The 18,015-nt window shown below is 36.4% G+C and overlaps 1 protein-coding gene across 1 annotated transcript in view; it reads left to right on the forward strand.

Annotated features, from left to right (window-relative positions):
* ZDHHC21 (zinc finger DHHC-type palmitoyltransferase 21) overlaps positions 1 to 18,015 on the forward strand; it is a 57,905-nt gene that overhangs the window by 34,062 nt on the left and 5,828 nt on the right. Inside the window, exon 7 of the mRNA XM_032880569.1 lies at positions 12,078 to 12,194. Within this exon, the coding sequence (XP_032736460.1) occupies positions 12,078 to 12,194 (117 nt within the window). The remainder of the gene's footprint in view (positions 1 to 12,077; positions 12,195 to 18,015) is intronic.

Raw genomic sequence — 18,015 nt, forward strand, 5'->3', positions numbered from 1 at the left:
GTCTTATTTTAAGTAGTTACTAGGATAAAATTATTTTAAAGATTTTAAGACCTATAGATTGGCAATGATTTAGCGTTTTAAAAGTGAATAAAGTAAATGGATATTAAAGAAAATTTTCTTTGACCAAGGTCCACATTTGACTATTTTCCACATAGTTATTTTAAGTATTTATAAGCAAATGCTTAGTCATTTGGCATATTATTAAAGTACAATAATGTATTTCATTTTATTGTATGCTAGCTTACAAAACAATATTAGAAAATTATGGTTTTGTAATTAAATATGAAGGAAAGTATCACTTTACGTAGTATACTTTTAAAAATTTATTATTCATGGAGTCATGAATATATCATTAGTCATATTTTTCATGAATTTTACATTCTGTTATTCTGGATCTGTAAGCATTTGATGAGTGGAAAATGTCAACTCGTTTAAAATATCTCTGAGAGGATAAGTGGTATGGTTCCCATTTGTACAGAGAAGGTGACTAAGAGTCAGAGAGATCCAAAACTTGTTAGTCCAAGAGTTACCACTTGGCAGAGGTGTGATTTTGGCCCATTTCTGTCCATCCCTAAGTCAATGTTCTTTCCATAGTACCAAGATGCTTTTGTACTTTTTGTATTTTTCCCTGGAGTGATTTTTTTTTTAAACAATATTGTCACATTGTTAATTAAAAAAAAAATACAGGCTTAAAAAATGCTGAAGTGTCACAAAAATCTATTCTTCAGAGAAAGCTCATTGAATCTCCTGATTGGTGAATTTATACTTTGCTGTTTTCATTTTTCACTGAGGCAACCCATTTTTAGTAGCTTATCTAATATGAGGATTGTCAAAATAGGCCTTATAAAGGCATTATAGTGGTTTAAATATTTTTAAAAATAGGTACCTGCTGGCAATCTCATATTGTAGACAATACTGTCTCTCTAGGTGAGAAAATCTGAGGTTGTTTTCTTTTTGAAATAAATAATTCGTAGCTAGTAGTGTAGAGATTTTGTAGCTAACCACTTGTGTCTTACCACATTAGTTCTAAAGTGACGTGTTTTAAATTGTTTTTAGATAAAGTGGATTCAGATAATTTGTAATTGATTCTTTTATACCTGTTTTTTTGTGAAGGCCCAAAACTAATATATTAACTACATTTAAGGCTATGGGGAGAGTGACAGAAGGGGGAAAGAAAGGAGAGAATTTCAAAAGGTACATGCTGCCAATATTCAGAAGAGGAAAATAAATAATGTTTAGCAGTCTGGCAGACTCTTCAGCTAGGAAGATACATCATTATTATTCCAATTAGCTCATTCCAGTAGTGTTGCTAAGGACTTGATGTCAGATATAACAGTGCCACAGAATTAGTTGGCTAACAAAGAATAGAAATAGCCAGAAGATTTGATTGCAGGTAGCTTCGAATGTTGGTAAATATTAAACTTCTATATAATCAATCTTAAAGTGTCCTGAGTACTTCCATTATTTATTGCTCTTTAAACAGTATTTTCGACTTTATTCAATAACCTTTGTTTTTTGATATCTATTAAATCATTTATTTACCATGGTCACTTTAGAATGGATAAAAATTACTGATATATTTATTTAACTTTTTGGATTTGGGGAAAAACAGTTGAGAATAGGCAAAAACAGTGTGAAATTAAGAAAAATTTAAGAAAAAATGAAATGTAAATTATTTTTAATGCTAATATGATGGTAATTTGGCATGTCTGTGGATGCATCCTGAAATGGTGGTGGAGATATCATCACTTGGTAGTTTGTTTTTTCTTTTGCTTGAAAGTAATAGTGTCAGATATAATATAATTAGTTTATATTTATGGGGAAAGAAAAACAGCTTAAGAATATTATTATTGGGGTGCCTGGGTGGCTGAATTGGTTCAGTGTCCCGACTCTTGATTTAGCTCAGGTCTCCATCTCAGAGTCGTGAGTTCAAAAAAAACCCAAAAGAATACCCTATTATTCGAACAGTTGTCATTTGAATGTGTCAGCCTATCTCTGAGCTTTTAGTGATACATAGAACGTGGAATCCTCGTAAGAAATCTTGACCTTGCTGTACAGTATCAGGTCTACTGAATATATGTCTTCGTTAAATTTGTTCCTATAGCTAATTACTTATAAATATTACAGCATTTAGCATAGAAAACTTAGCAGTTTTTATTTCTCTCTGAGAATGGTGTCATCACTTTGAGTTTAAATGGTTACAGCCCAGCAGCAATTTTATTGTCTCACTCATCTTTTTTTTTTTTCTTCTTTTTAAGATGTATTTATTTTAGAGAAAAAGAAAGAGTGTGTGGGGCTGGGGAGGGGCAGAGCGAGAGAGAGAATCTCAAGCAGGCTTCGTACACGGGGCTCGATCTCATGACCCTGAGATCATGATCTGAGCCAAGTTCAAGAGTCGGACACTTAACCAACTGATCCACTCAGGTGCCCATCTCACTCATCTTTGACCAAACATCATATGTTAAATGGTAAATGTAGCAAGAAAATATAGTATCTTTTTCTTTATTATAGTGTCAATTTTTCTAGAGTTTTTACTACTAAAGTATGGGAAGGCAGACAAAATGGTTTTTCTAAAATATTTTAGCCTCCGCCATGAAACTGGCTGTCAGGTGCCAGTGCAGTTTGCTCTCTAAGAAAACTGCAATTATATCTGTATCAGAACTTAACGTGTCATCCTGAACCCTCAATGATAGCCATTAGTTAGGTGTGAATAATGATTTTTTTCTCATTTAGATATTAATTTTCATTAGAATGTAACAAAACTGAAAAAGGACATTTTACTTGGGGGCTGGATGTGAAAGAGGGATGTACAGAACAGTCCTGTAACTTCTCTGGGATATTATGATCAAACTTAAGGCTTATTCCCAAAAGTGCTGATAACCATACAGATATAACAGGATTTTATTTTCTGTAAGAGTAATTGCCACAGGGCTCTAATTTCAGCATGTGTTGTTGGTTTTGAAGCCATTTTGAAAATTCAAATCAGTTTGTGATACAACCTATTTTTATTTTTGAAAAATAAGGAAAATCAGATCCCTTACAGTAGTGCGGTGGGGGGAAGAGGGAGATTTTGTCCCCTAATCCCCCAGAGGACATTGGTCATATCAGGAGACATTTTTTGGTTGTCACAGATCTGGGGAATGCTTCGGGCATCTTAGTGGGTAAAGGTCAGGGATGCCGGTAAATATTCTAGAAGGATAGGGTAGTCTCCCCAGCAGAGAGTGATTCAGCCCAAACTATCCATCATGCTGAGGCTGAAAAACTTTTTAGTAACAGGAAGATCCTAAATATGTCAAATCTTGTTAATTTTCAGATTCATTTCATAAAAACACAGAAAATTACTTAAAAATGGCTTATAAACAAAGATTGCTTCCTACTGGCGCTATAAAAACTTATAGTTTATAATAATGTAAAATTTTATTTGTGAAACATGTTTACTTTAAGAAATTACATAAACCACTCATTTAGTCATTTAACAAATATTTGTTGAGTGTCTACTGTGTGCATTGGTCCCAGATCTAGCCTCTGAGGATGCAGCAGTGAATAAAACCCAGTTCTTGCATTAAGGAGCTTATATTCTAATTGGAGGAGACAGGCAATAAACAAATACATAACATGCAAAAAAGTACTATTAAGTATAATACAGTTGGGTAAGGGAGAGAGGTTAATGGTTGATATTGCAGCCAGAGAAGGCCTTTCTCAGTAGTGACACTTGAGCAGCGACCTGGAACTCAAGTAAGTCATTGATATTGGGAGGAAAAGCATTCCACGGAGAGGAAAGGACCTGGGCCAAGTCCCCCTGGGGTGGGAGCATACTTGATATTTTCAAGGAGCAGTAAGAAGACCAGTCTGCCTTGAGTGGAGCAAGCTGGGAGAAGGTAGGAGGAGCTGAATTGAGAGCAGTGAGGGATAGATTGGAGATGGGTTTTTTAGGATGTTTGGTGGTTGGGACTCTGGAAACTATTAGAGGGTTTTGAGCACAGTTACACAAACTCATTTACATTTTAGAAAGAAAACTGATGGTTGGGAAATAAATTGAGGGAGAACAAGGATGACAACACTTAAGACTAGTTGTAAGACTATTAAAATGTAGTCCAAACATGAGATGATTATGAGAGTAGTGGAAGTGTTGAGAAGTGAGCCATTATAGTTTGAAGAGCTAAATGATTTGGCGATGATGTGGATGTAGAGTATGAAATAAAATGTGGCAGGTCAAAGATGATCACAAGGTTTCATGGCCTGAACAACGGAAGAATAGACATATCACCTCCTGAGATGGAGAAGCCTGGAGGAAGAGTTGGTTTTAGGAATAAGTTAAAGATTTTGGTTTTATGTATTTACTTTGAGGTGCCTCTTCCGTATCTAAGGAGAGATGTTGACTGGTCAGAGGTAGGCAGCAGTTTCAGTGGAGTGATGTGAGCTTTCAATCTATGAGCTTTCAGCATAAAGATGGGGTTTAAAGTCATGGGATCTGATAGGAGATTTTCTAGGGAGTAAGTACACATTGAGAAGGAAAGAGGTCTGAAGACCAAGCCCAGGGCACTCTTAAAGTTTAGAAGACAGAAGGATGAGGGTGAATCAGAAAGTTGATGAAGAAAGTGCAGCCAGTGAGCCAGGAGGAGAACAGTGGTAAAGGAGAGGGTCAAGAAAGTGGATGGTGTACTGAGGAAAGCTATGGCAGTGTACTGTGGAGTGTAAACAAGCAGGGAGTCAGTGACAGTGTTGGGGGAAGACAGTAATAAGTCGTAAAATGGTGGCTGGGTCAACAGATTGGAGGTCCCACTGACACTGACAGTTTGTTAGCATCATCGGCCTACAGGGAGTTAGGCTCCAGAGGTAGGAGGTTGGTATTCAGAGTGTGCTGTGCTTGAACTTGCATTTATGGTATGGGTACAGTTATAGGAAGCAATATGATACTGGGTTTAATCATAGAATTTGGATCAATACTAGATTAGGATAGAAGATGAAATTGTTGGAAGAGATGAGTTCAAGGAATTCACAGACCCAAGTTATCAGAAGACTTACTTGCTAGACCGTGAGTGGCCAAATCCAGCTCGTGGCTTATTTCATCTAGCTTGCGTCAGGAAGCGCCCCACTGCTCACTAGTTTTGTAACATTTTGAGAAGTTTCAATGACAGCATTACAGAAGATGGCCAGATGGGAATGTCGCTGTTTATTCCGTGTAAGCGCCCCTCTCTTCCTCGATCGGTTTGTGCGGCATGCGTGTGTGCATGTCGCCTGTATGTTTCTTCTTCTCTGTTTATCTCTGCTCTTGCTGTGTGCAGCAGTCTCTGTGGGCGCTGCTCTGCATCTCCACGTGTTGGGGGAGGAGACTCTGCCATCCGACTGGCCCGGGAAGAAAGTGGTAGATGAGCTCACAGAGCAGTGGGACTTCCCCTCTCTCCTTTTTTCCTTCTGTCTCATATCCTTTCTTATAACTTACTGGACATTTTTGTCTCTCCTTTCACAGACCATATGTAACCTAATTTTATTTTGCATGTTGCTTATACATATTTTAAAAGAGTTTTGTTTCTATTTATGAAATTAAAGTATTTTTCTAGTGTATATTTCAAGGTCACAGCTTTCTTCTCAGTGTAATTTCATTTTTTGTACCTTCTATATTATAAAACACACCTACAGAAGAGTGTACAAAAATAAAAACAAACAGTTCAGTGAATTATCAAAAATTCTCCTTGAGGAGTCCTTATAAGAATTATTCTTTTCGTTATTAGTTCTTTTTCATTGCTGTGAGTATTACTGTAAATTTATTCATGGGTGCAGTTGACTCTTGAACAGCACAGGGATTAGGGGACCCAACCCCCTGTGCGGTTGAAAATTCACGTATAACTTTGACTCCCCCAAAACTTCACTGCTAATAATCTTACTGTCGACTGGCAGCCTTAACAATAAGATAAACAGTTGGTTAACACATATTTTATATCTGTATCATATACTGTGTGCTTACAATGAAGTAAACTAGGGAAAAGAAAATGTTATTAATAAAAGTGTAAGGAAAAGAAAATATACGTATAATACAGGGAAAAAATCTGGATATAAGTAGACTGGTGCAGGTCAGACTGATGTTCAGGGGTAAACTGTATTTCATTTAATTTAAGACTATTTATTTATCCATTCTGTTGATGGACATTTGCACTGTTTCCAGTTTGGGGCTCTTACGGATAATGGCCAGGAAGTAGCCTTGTCTCTCCTGTATGTGTGCAGGTATTTCCCTTGGACTTACAGCTAGAAGTGGATAGTGTTCAAAGGATATATCTGTGTTCTTTAGACACTGTTACCCAGTTTTCCAAAGTGGTCCAATGAATTTAAACCCCCACTAGTAGAGAATATAAGTTCAGAGTGCTTTACAGCCCCACTAATACTCGTCCAGGTCTTCTTCTTCTTCTTTTTTTTTTTAATATTCTATTTATTTGAGAGAGACAGATAAAGCAGGAGCCGGAAGAAAGGAGAGAAGCAGGCTCCCTGCTGAGCAGAGAACCTGATGTGGGGCTCCATCCCGGGACTCTGGGATCATGACCCGAGCCGGAGGCAGATGCTTAGCCGACTGAGCCGCCCAGGCACCCCTGGTTCAGGTCTTCTTAAAGTTAACCATTTTGCTGGAGATGAGCAGTACTTGATTGTGTTCTCATTTGCATTTCTCCAATGACTAATGGTATTGAGCCCCCTTTCATATGCTTACTGAACATATGAATAGCCTATTTCATGCAGTGTGCCTGTGGAAGTATTTTGCCTATTTGGTGGCGGTGGTGTGGGGGGGCAGTTATTTGACTTTTTTTGTTTTCTTTTTCTAATTGTAGAGCATTTTAGATTTGAGCTCTGTTTTGAGTATGTGTAATAAGTATTGTCTGCTCTCTAGCTTACCCTTTCTCTGTTGATGGTATTTTTTGATGAACAGGAGTTTTTAATTTTCATGTACTTCAACTTATCAGTCTTTTCCTTTTCAGTTAGTGCTTTTTGGGTTCAATTTAAGAAGTCTTTTTCTATCCCCAAATCATCAATATAATTCTCTTACGTTGTCTTCCAAGTATTATATTTTTTTTTACATTTCCACCTGGAATTGATTTTTGTGTTTCCCATGAGGTATGAGTCAGGTTTCATTTTCCTTCTCAGATGGATAGCCAATTGATTTAGCACCATTTATTAAAAAAGATAATTCTTTCCACTCTGCAGTGCCATCTTTGTCAGAAACGCAGCCGTCTATGTGTGTGTCTGTTTCTGGTTCTTTCTAGTCCGTTGGTCTATTTGTCTATCCTTGTGGTTGCACCATGCTGTCATAACCATAGTTTTACAGCAAATCTTCTTATCCAGTGGAGACTCCTCTTTTTTCATTATTTTTGCTCCCTCAGGAGCCTTTTTAGGCCTTTTCTCCCCTTCCCTCTATGAAATTAAATACTAAGGAATAAGATTTTGTCAGGTAGGATTGATTTGTGTATGGCCACAAAACTATTGAAATAGGTGATTTTTTTCCCCTGGAAGCACCAGTTTTCTCCCTCCTTTGGGGGCCATATTACTTACATTGAGAATGCATGCAATAAACCAAACCCTCCCACCGTTTTCTTTTTATATAGGAGTGGTATGGTATTTGTTGTGTTTTGTTTATTCCCATGAAATTTAGATACAGCTTACTTAGCAATCTGTACAAAGAAAAGTAACCTAAAGTTTAAAAAAAAAAACCTTTTTTTAAATAAAAAAAAAAAAAACCATATAGTTCACCATTAGTAGACTATATGCTCTGCCAGTGGGGATTTTTATTGGAATTGTACTAATTTTATCCATCAGTTTGGATAGTTGACATCTTTAACAGTACTGAGCTTCCTGATCGTAAGCATAGCATAGCTCTAAGAAGAAAATTGCTTCAGGAGGAAATTGGAAACAGGAGGAGTTCTGTAACCATGAGTGAGTGGTTAAAACTTGTGCAAGAAATATCCACAGATTTATCAGTGAGTTCTACCTCTGTCAAATATGAAAGGAAACAATAATTCTAGTCTTATACAAACTCTTTTAGAAAGAACAGAAAAAGAGGGAACTCTCCCCAACTCGTTTTAGGCGTTTAGCATATATTAAATATACAACTTATCAAAGATAATGAAGAAAGAAAGAAAATTATAGACTAGTCTGATTATGAACATAGATAAACAACTTCTACACAAAATATTAGCAAACTGAATATGGATATATACGTAACCAGCCTTATCCAGTTGTGTTTATCTTAGACATGAAAGGCAGTTTTTACATTAGAAAATCAGTATTTTTATCACATTAACAGATTAGAAAAAAAAATCATGTGTATGCAGACAACTATTTAGACAATAAAATTAATAGCAAACCATTTATAATAGAAACAGGAAGTTCCTGAATTAAATATGGCCAAAAAGTACAAGACCTGTGGGGGAAAAATATGAAGCTTGACAGAGAGAGACAGAGAGAGAGAGAGAGAGAGTGAATGTGTGTGTGTGTGTGTGTGTGTGTGTTTCTGATTGTGTGTGTAACTTGAAAGACTAATGAAATTTTTTCTGAAAATACAGATGGATATCCATATAATAAAAGTAAATTCAGACCCCTATATTGCACTGTGCAGAAAAAGAATAAACATCAGTTCCAGATGGATTAGTGACCTAAATGTGAAAGGCAAAGCTACAGAGCTTTTAAAGGCTTTGGATGATAATGTAGGAGAGTGCTATTAGTACCTCAGGATTAGGAAAGCCTTCTTAAACAAGAAATAAAAAGCACTGAAGGAAAAGATTGATACATTGGTCTACATTAAATTGAAGCCCTTGGAGTTATCAAAATATGCCATAAAGACAGTGAAAAGGTAGACTTAGTGTAGAAGGCATCTGCAATATACAACTAAAACTTGGTTGTATCCAAATGGCAGAAACAGTGAGTCAGTAACCTTTACCTTCAGGTAGGGATGAGGAAGAGAATGTGATGGGGAGGGAATGCACAGATGAAAGCTCTGTGTGCTGTCACGTGTTCTCATTCTTGAGAGGATGGTGTGACTTTTCTCTAAACTGAACTTACATCTTATGCATTTCCTGGATATAAGCACATCTCTTAACAAAAAGTGGGGAAAATGAAAATGATAAAGGAATACAGTTAGAATATCCATTTGCTAAGGCTGCCGTAACAAAATGCTGCAGACTGGAAGGCTTACACAACAGAAACTCAGTTTCTCGTAGTTCTGGAGGCTGGATATCGAAGAGCCTGAAGTCAGCAGGTTGGGTTTCTTAGGATGCCTCTGTCCTTGGCTTGCATCTGGGCCACCTTGTTGCTGTGTCCTCACATGGTCTTTCCTCTGTGCGTGAGCATCCTGGTGTCTGTGTTTCTTGGTTTCCTCTTATAGGGACACCAGTCAGATTGGATTAGTGCCACCCTAAGGGACTTGTTTTAACTTATTCTCCTCCTTAAAGGCCCTGTCTCCAAAGACGGTCACATTCTGAGGTACTAGGAATTAGGACTTCAACATATGGATTTAGGGGAAGACACATTCAGTCATAACACTGAATATGTAGGAAAGATCTCGAATAGCACACGGGTTCTTGTGATTTGGATAAAGTTTTCCAAGCGAATTTTTAGATCCCAAAAGTGCTACATCAAAAAAAAAAAAAATCTAAAATAAAGTGAAGATGTTATGCTCTGAAGAACTTTGCTAAATGACCAAGATTTGGATTTAGTACTGAACATGTTAATTATGTGTGTGCAATCTTGGAATGCAGTTGTGTTTTGAAAATGTTAAGAGTGATAAAAAGAAATTTCTCAAAGTATTTTACTGTTTTACACGAATACTCTTAAATCCAAATGTGCAACCTGTGAATAAATGTAATATTAGCGTTAGATCTTTTAATCTCATCATCCCCAACATTTATAAATTCTAGCTGGCAAAATTTGTTTAAAAGCTTTTCACTGGGAGAAGAGAAGATGCTTTTTATTTGGTCATATATGGTATTTTTATTACACGAAGCTCTACTGTAACACCATATGTGCATTTCTGAAATTCACCCTACTATGCAAAATTATGCAGTGAAAACCACAGAGCTTATGGGAAGAGGGAGGCACAACACTCAGAAACTTTGTCAGTGACACTCAGAAGGGTCAGAACCTAATAAAATCAGCAGCACAGTTTCACACCTGTTAAATAGTTGAGAAATACACAAATACGATACTGAACTTGACACTTTAGAAGAGAGACCTGCTGTGTCAGCGTGGCAGCGGGCATCAGACAGGTTGCAGTAAGTGATGAAAGGAGGGTCATCTGAAACCTGAGGGGAAGTTGCAATAGCAGGTGTGGGTGAGTGCGGCCCCTAACACAGACGGTCAGTTGCGGTGGTCACTAGGTGTTCGGGAGTCTGCATGCGTTTTGTGTATACCCGCAGGCCTTTGTTTAGCTGGGTGCAGTCTTCCATGTTCACTTAGGGTTTCTCATGGATGAAGTCACACATAAGTAACACAGAATTCTCTCTGTGCTCAAGTTGTCGTTTCATGTACTGACCACGTTGGAACAAATTGGTGTTTTCAAACAGTGGTAGAGCAGAATTTCTTGTATGGAATTTCTTGTATCGTGCATAGCTCCATCTTTTCATCGTCCATGATTTGTAAGGACTCTGTGTCAGGCTCTTCTCACTGAGCATTTGAAATGACTGCCTGATTTCTGACTGCTGTATGAACTGAGTGGTTTGGGTATAGACTCCGATTTCTGCTTGAGTCTGGTGGGTGGTCATTGTGCTACACCGAAAAGCATCAGTTTTTTTGTTTCAAGCAAGCTCCTTATGTTCGGTGACCTCCCTATTTTTGACATCGCTACCAGGATACCCATAAGCCTGAACCTGATTCAGTGTTAAAAAGGCATGTGGGTGGTTATGTTTTCGGGGGTCTTTCCGTTCATCTGTTGCTTCTGTCCACTGTGGAAGTATTACTGCACAGCTTAGCAGCGGGAGGTTTCCAGAACTCCCATCTCACTGCTCTGGTCTGTCTGCTTGGTTACAGAGAAAATGAAGTGCTTCTTGTTTTCCTGTCTTTCCACCACTTTCTTGGGTTCACTTTTGAGACACTTATTTTTATACCATGAGCCAGGAAATCAGCGTTCCTTCACAGCATTTACATTTCTCCTTCCTGTCTAGGCATTGCTTGGTGTTTCCACAGTCTTCTGCATGCATCCCTGTTAGAGCATAGATCACACTGTTTGGAGTTTCATGAAGTTGGCTTCTCTCTCTAAATAAGCTGCAACTTTTTCAGGGCATGGACCATATCTTTCTCGTTTTTACTTTTTTCTGTTACTTAGCGCCACGCTTGGCAGTGGTAATCGAGTGGATGGATGGATGGATGAAGTAGGCTTAAAGAGAACTTGTCCACAAGATCCCATCATTAATATTTCCCCCTCGTTTTGACTAAGTGACATAATCTCGGCTATCTTGGTCACCTGAACTTCAATACTGTGAATCAGGCTTGTGCATTCAACTCTTTAGAAGTATAATAATAAAATTTCCTTTTGTGTAACCAAAGATTGTACACTGTATGTTTTGTTTGTGTTTTTTGGAGGTTTTTGTTTTCTTTTGTTTTTTGCTACAAATGGTAAATAAATGTGGCTAATTTGCAACTTTAAGATTGAGGTTTTTTGACACGAGAGCAGTAAAAATCCCATTTTTTGGCATGCTACTATAAATTAAAAGCAATTATTTTTGAAATTTTCAAATATTTATATAGTGATTAAGTGGAGTAAACTCAAAAGGGGGAGAGTATTTTTTAAGATAATAAGGAACAATGTTATGGGTTAATTCTTTTTTTTTTTTTAAGATTTTATTTATTTATTTGACAGACAGAGATCACAAGTAGGCAGAGAGGCAGGCAGAGAGAGAGAGGGAGGATGCAGGCTCCCCTCTGAGCAGAGAGCCTGATGCGGGACTCGATCACAGGACCCTGAGATCATGACCTGAGCCAAAGGCAGAGGCTTTAACCCACTGAGCCACCCAGGCGCCCCTTATAGGTTAATTCTTGAGTGTTACTGAAATTATAAGTAACTTTTCAATTTGTTTTTAAGTCTTTCTTTTTTCTTCTTCTTATAGGACCTCTTTGTTTTTAGACATGAATTGGCCATAATGAGACTAGCTGCCTTTATGGGCATTACTATGTTAGTTGGGATAACGGGACTTTTTTATACTCAACTAATTGGCATCATCACAGTAAGTATATTTTTTTAATGTAATGTATTTATGAACACATTTCCTAATTATGAACCTAATCCTAAGTGACAGAAAGTTTAGATATTAAAGGAGAAAATTACCACATAGTCATTTATGTATTTTCATTCCCATGTGCCTGTGTAATTTTAAAGTAGTGATAATCAGTGTACAGAGTATATATACTGTTTTGTTTCCTGCTTTTAAAAATTTGCATATTCTATATGGCTACAGACTCCATGTTTATAGTTTTTAATATTTGGATATACTGTTTAGGGACTATACCATATTTTAATTAATAGTTTTCCTGTTGATCAGCATCTAGTTTGTAATCTTTTTTTCTATATTACAAATAAGACTACTTTGAACATCTCTTTTTCCTCTTGAAACTATTTAAGACAATTTTAGATAAATTCCAAAAAATGGAGTTGCTGGTAGAAACATTTTATTAGTAATTGGGTCTTATTGTTATTTTTTTTTTGCATGCATTTATTAGCAAAGTAGGATTTATCACAACAGAGAAGTTCAAAAAGTGAGAAAAATTACGTTGAGTAAGGATGTGCAAGTTTGGTAATACGCTGCATTGTAGAAGATGTAGGTTAAGGTTTTCTCCTACATAGTTGATGAGAATAAATTGGCATAATCTTTTTGAAAGGTGAATTGTTAGTGTGTATCAGACCTTAAAACTCAGTCATTTTGGTCAACCTCTACACATTTGTTTTATAGAAACTATTTGTTGACGTGTGTAAATAAGCATGTATGTTAAAAAAAGATCCCCACTGTTATATTCTGTATAGCATATGTATTGTATATGTAAAAATAAGTGTTTATCAGAATATGTTCAGTAAAAACAATGTATAGCAAGAAAAAAAGGTTATCAAAACTTACTGTGAAGTAACAATAATCAAGAAAGTATGCTACTGACACAAGGATACATGTATAGGTAAATGACCTAGAATTGAAAGTCCAGAGATGTATGTACAAATAGTCAATTGATTTTCAACATGAGTGCCGAAACTATTCACCAGGGAAAAGAAAAGTCTTTTCAATAAATGCTGCTGGGATAACGAGATATACACATGGAAAAGAATAAAGTTGGGCCCTTACCTCACACCATATACATAAATGAACTAAAATTGGATTGTGGACCTAAATGTAGGATCTAAATTATAGAACTCTTGGAAGAAAACATAGGAGTAAAATTTGGAGTAGGAAATAGTGTCTTAGATACGACAAGAAAATTACAACCAAGAAAAAATGGATAAATAAAACTATAAACTTTTGTGTTTCAAAGTACACGATCAAAAAGTGAAAAGACAGCTCATGGAATGGGAAAGAATATTTGTAAATCCTATGTCTAATAAGGGGCTTTTAAAAATCTAGGATAGAGAACTCCTATAACGCAATACTAAAAACCAGCCTAATTAAAACATGGCCAGAGGATCTGAATGCATATTTGTTCAAAGAGGTTACACCAATGGACAACAAATACATGAAAAGATGCTCAACATCACTGGTTATCAGGGCAATGAAAATCAAAACCAGGATGAGGTGCCACTTCACACACACTAGGATAACTGTAATTAAAAAAAAAAAAAAAAGGTAATAACAAAGATTGGTCCGGGCTTAGAGAATCAGAACCCTCACACACTGCTCGTGCGGACAGAAAACAGCCCAGACAGATAACAGTCTGGCAGTTCTTGAAAAAGTTACACATGGAATTATCATTTCATTCAGCAGTGTCTCTCCTAGGTGGATACCCAAGAGAAATGAAACATATGTCCGTACAAACATTTGTACATGAATATTTATAGCAACATTATTCATACATAATAGCCCCAAACTGAGAGCAGTCCAGGTATCTGTTAGCTGACGAGCGGATGTACAGAATGTGGGATATCCGTACAATGGCTCTTATTCTGCCATGGAAAGAAGTGAAGTACTGATACATGCTGGGAACACGGAAGAACCTTGAACAAGTCACAAAAGGCCCTGTATTTGTGGGGTTCCATTTATATGAAACGTCCAGAATAGGCAAGTCTGTAGAAACAAAAAGGAGGTTAGTGTTTGCCTGGGGGCGGGGAGCTAGCTACAGGTAGTGGTAACTAGCCTTGGCATAAAACTGGAAGAATGCAGTCAGAAACGGAGGGAAACGTACCTCTTGTACAAACCTGTGTTTGCATACTTTCTACGGTACTCATCATAACCTTTCCTCCCTAGGTTTTATAGGAAAAACACTAAACACTAAACACACAGGAAATTATAAAGAATTTTATAGTGAATACCCAACCACAGTTAACATTAGAATATTTGTTTTATCTCATGTCCAACTGTCTGTCAATCTGTTATATGTTTTGAGACGTATCAAAATAAATTGCAGGCATCAAATTGTTCACCATGCAGGTCATTAATAGAGCTTAATACTTATTTCCATTTTTTTCCTTCATCTTCTTATTGGCTGTTCATGATTGCATAATGTCTGTTCAAATTATTTTTATTGTTACTCAGCTTGAAATATTTTCTAGTATCTCGTGACTTCTCTAATGATGATAACATGGTATTAAGAACAGTGGTGAAGATGAGAGTAGGTCTTTGCCTAAAATCTTTTCTCTACTTTTACACTAACTCACAGTTACTTTATAGTCTGTCTGTAAGTCATGTCAGAATTACCAGATTATACTTGGATTTTTTGAAATTTCACTTTTGGATTTACCAAAATCATTGGTATCTATTTATATACCCCAGAATGAGAATTCTCAGATTTCTTTCGCTATCTTACGGATGACTGGAAATGGACATCTGGGATGTTGCTGCTAAGAATACCAGTTACCCATGAGGGCCGTTGGGGTTTATAGCTGGGGGCAGCAGGTTCTTTCTCACCCAGCAGCCCCAGAAGCTTCAGAGAGAGGGTTTGTTTGGCAGCAAAAGCTTCAAAATCTTTTGAGAATCCCCAGTCTAAAATTTGAGTGTTCACTTCTGAGTTGACCCTAAAGTTATTTATTGAATTTCTTGGTTTGGAAGGATGTGTATTATTGGATTCTGTCCTGACTCTATTCCATATTACCAAAGTGTTAATATTTTTCAAATTGCCTGATTTTTTCTTTTGCTATAACACTGAACAGCATTTCATTATCTTAAGATGAGGAGGTTGGTTCTGATGTTTTGGTATTTCTAGAACTAAGTAGAAACCACATTTATTATATAATGCTTTCTTCAAAAGTTTCATTTCTTTCTGTATACATATAGTACCCTCTCAGAATACTCTGTACTAGACAGTTCTGATGTCTGTAGAAATTATGCATTTGTGAAACATTCAAAAAAGAATGCAGTCTTAAAGTAGACATTTGTTAGCCCAGTCTCTACTCACCCTACTTCCTCTTGAATCCAGGTATTTTGAACAATTGTAGTCAACTTCAATTCCATTTACCTGGGTTTTCATAGTGACCTTCTAGCATCAGTCTTTTTGGATTAAGAAAAATTCTTTTAAGGTTTCCAGCATGCACTCCTCCTCACATTGATTTAAGGCTCTTTAAAGCTTAATTATTTGAGGTTTTAAACCTCAGTATTAATTTTAAATCTAATGAATTACTAGTAGCTAAATAAAATAAAATTTAATATTTAATTACAGTTAAAAATATAGAGACTGTGCTTACTCTTTTAAAAAAAATACAGTATGCTTGCTGTTTTCATTTTATGAAAAAAATTAAGGCTGTCCACAGGAAATTTCACGCCTGGACATGTTTCTGTCATAATTTGAATCCATGCATCTCTCACAGTGTGGAAGAAGTGATGAATATGTTAGGTAGCATAAGAAAGACAAAGAGGAAAAGCAATCACAGTAAATTTAATCCTTCCACTGGAGTCTTCCTCCTCCCCTATTCCTGCTTCCAAAGACCAGGAGGCATTTTGGGAAAACACCAGTAGGAGTATTATTTCATTATATAAACTATGTCGCTACGTAACTTGAATATAGTCCTATTAGACAACAAACAGGCAAAACAAATGCTTTTTTAGGTTTAGATTGAGGCTTTGAGGAAGCAGCACATCTGTTTTCAGTAATTTTTCCTCATTATTTGTTCTTAGAATAAATAAGTCATTTCTCTCCATGCAAGAGGGAAGATTCTGTCGTCTTATTATTAGTAGAAGGTAACAGGATAATCACAGTAATGATTATCTGATGTCGTTTTAGAGTTAGCAAGAGCAGATTATCTGTGACCCAGATAAAGTAACTAGAAATTAAGTTTAAAAACAGTGGATTTCTAATCTCGTTTCCAAGGTTTAAAGATTGCAACACAACCAGATGCTTCTGTGGAATAGGCTAATCTTCAACCCAGATTTAAAGGATTACCTTTGATTATTTTTAGATTTCATTTTAGACGTAGGTTTAAATATATGTTTGTGCCTTTTTACTAAACTCAGTATTGAAGTTAAAATGTTTTCAAAGCAATCTGCTTTGACGCATTCTCTATTTAGGGAACAGATTATTCTAATTACTCCTTACTTTGCCTGTTTAGCCTTTTTCTGTTTCCGAATGAAATGGATAGTGATGTTGTTATTCACGTAATTGATGTTGTCAGAATCTCTTATTGAGCAGTAGTCCACACACAGCCAAGAATTATGTCCGTTCTGATGCTCACTGATACTAATAGTGCTGGGTGATGGCATTAGTCATGTTTGCAGTCGCTGGGCTTGGGGAGAGTTCCTCAGGAAGCGCTGTAACAGCTGGTCCAGCACCTTCTGGTGGGGTTCTGACAGGGAGCCATTGTGTACCATGACAGTTTATCACAATTTTGTATACAAGCATTTTTGTTTTCTGGGCACCGTGGAGTTGATGTAATAGCTTAAGCTTTTGATGGTGTCCCTGGAGCATAGAGAGCTTTTCTCAGTTGTGGTGAGGTTGAGGGTAGGGTGCGGCATATTTAGCTGTGGTTTTGTGCTTTAAATTCTCAAAGAAAAAAATGGAACTTTTGCCTTTGCTCTTACAGGTACTATTGTTGAACTCTACTTGAATCACTAAAGATGGCTTAAAGTAAAGCTTTTCAATTAAAAAGGGAGAAATGTCTCCCCTCCCCCTAACATACTGACTCATGATTACTTAAATAAATACAAAAAGAATCACAAAGGCAGGGGTGACTTAATTTTCACTTGGTTATCTTAGGCAATGAAAAGTATCTTCTGTTCAAAATGTGTTCAATTAGTTTAAATGAGATTGTCTATTAAATAGCATTCTCATTAGTCCAACAATTAGTAGGCTTACCTGCCTTTTACTGTGTACCCAGAAATGTAGTCCTGAGATTATTAATCCTTATAATTAAATTTTGCCAAGTATCCCACCGAATCAGTGTGAATTAGCATCTTTCAGTATAGCCTCTGTACAAATTATATGTGGTTTACTCAACTCCAAATCAGCATTGCAAATATGGAAATCATTGCTAATTATGCTGAGCCCAGCTCACTTAACATTTTTATAAAGGGCACTCTGTATGGCGTTTTCTTTTCTGAATTATATGTTTTGTTTAAGAAAAACAAAATGTATTTCTAATAGAGTACTCCTAGTTGTAATATTGGATGAAATATAATACTTCTCAGTGGCTTTTAAAAATCTAGAAAAATCATTAAGATTTTTAAGTGCCATTTCTTATATGCTTTTAATATTACACACGGATATTTCTTTGAACTTTGAGTATGTAGAGAACTTTATAGAACCTGGGGTCTCCCTTTCCAAAGAATTAGTTTAAATACATACTAAGTTACATTGCATGGTAATAAAACAGCATTCTTTTAAAAAATGCCTACTAGCATCAAAATTATTTTGTGTGGGATT

Source organism: Lontra canadensis, unplaced genomic scaffold, assembly GCF_010015895.1.
Source record: "Lontra canadensis isolate GAN:19392208 unplaced genomic scaffold, GSC_riverotter_1.0 scaffold70, whole genome shotgun sequence".
Classification (NCBI taxonomy): Eukaryota; Metazoa; Chordata; class Mammalia; order Carnivora; family Mustelidae; genus Lontra; species Lontra canadensis.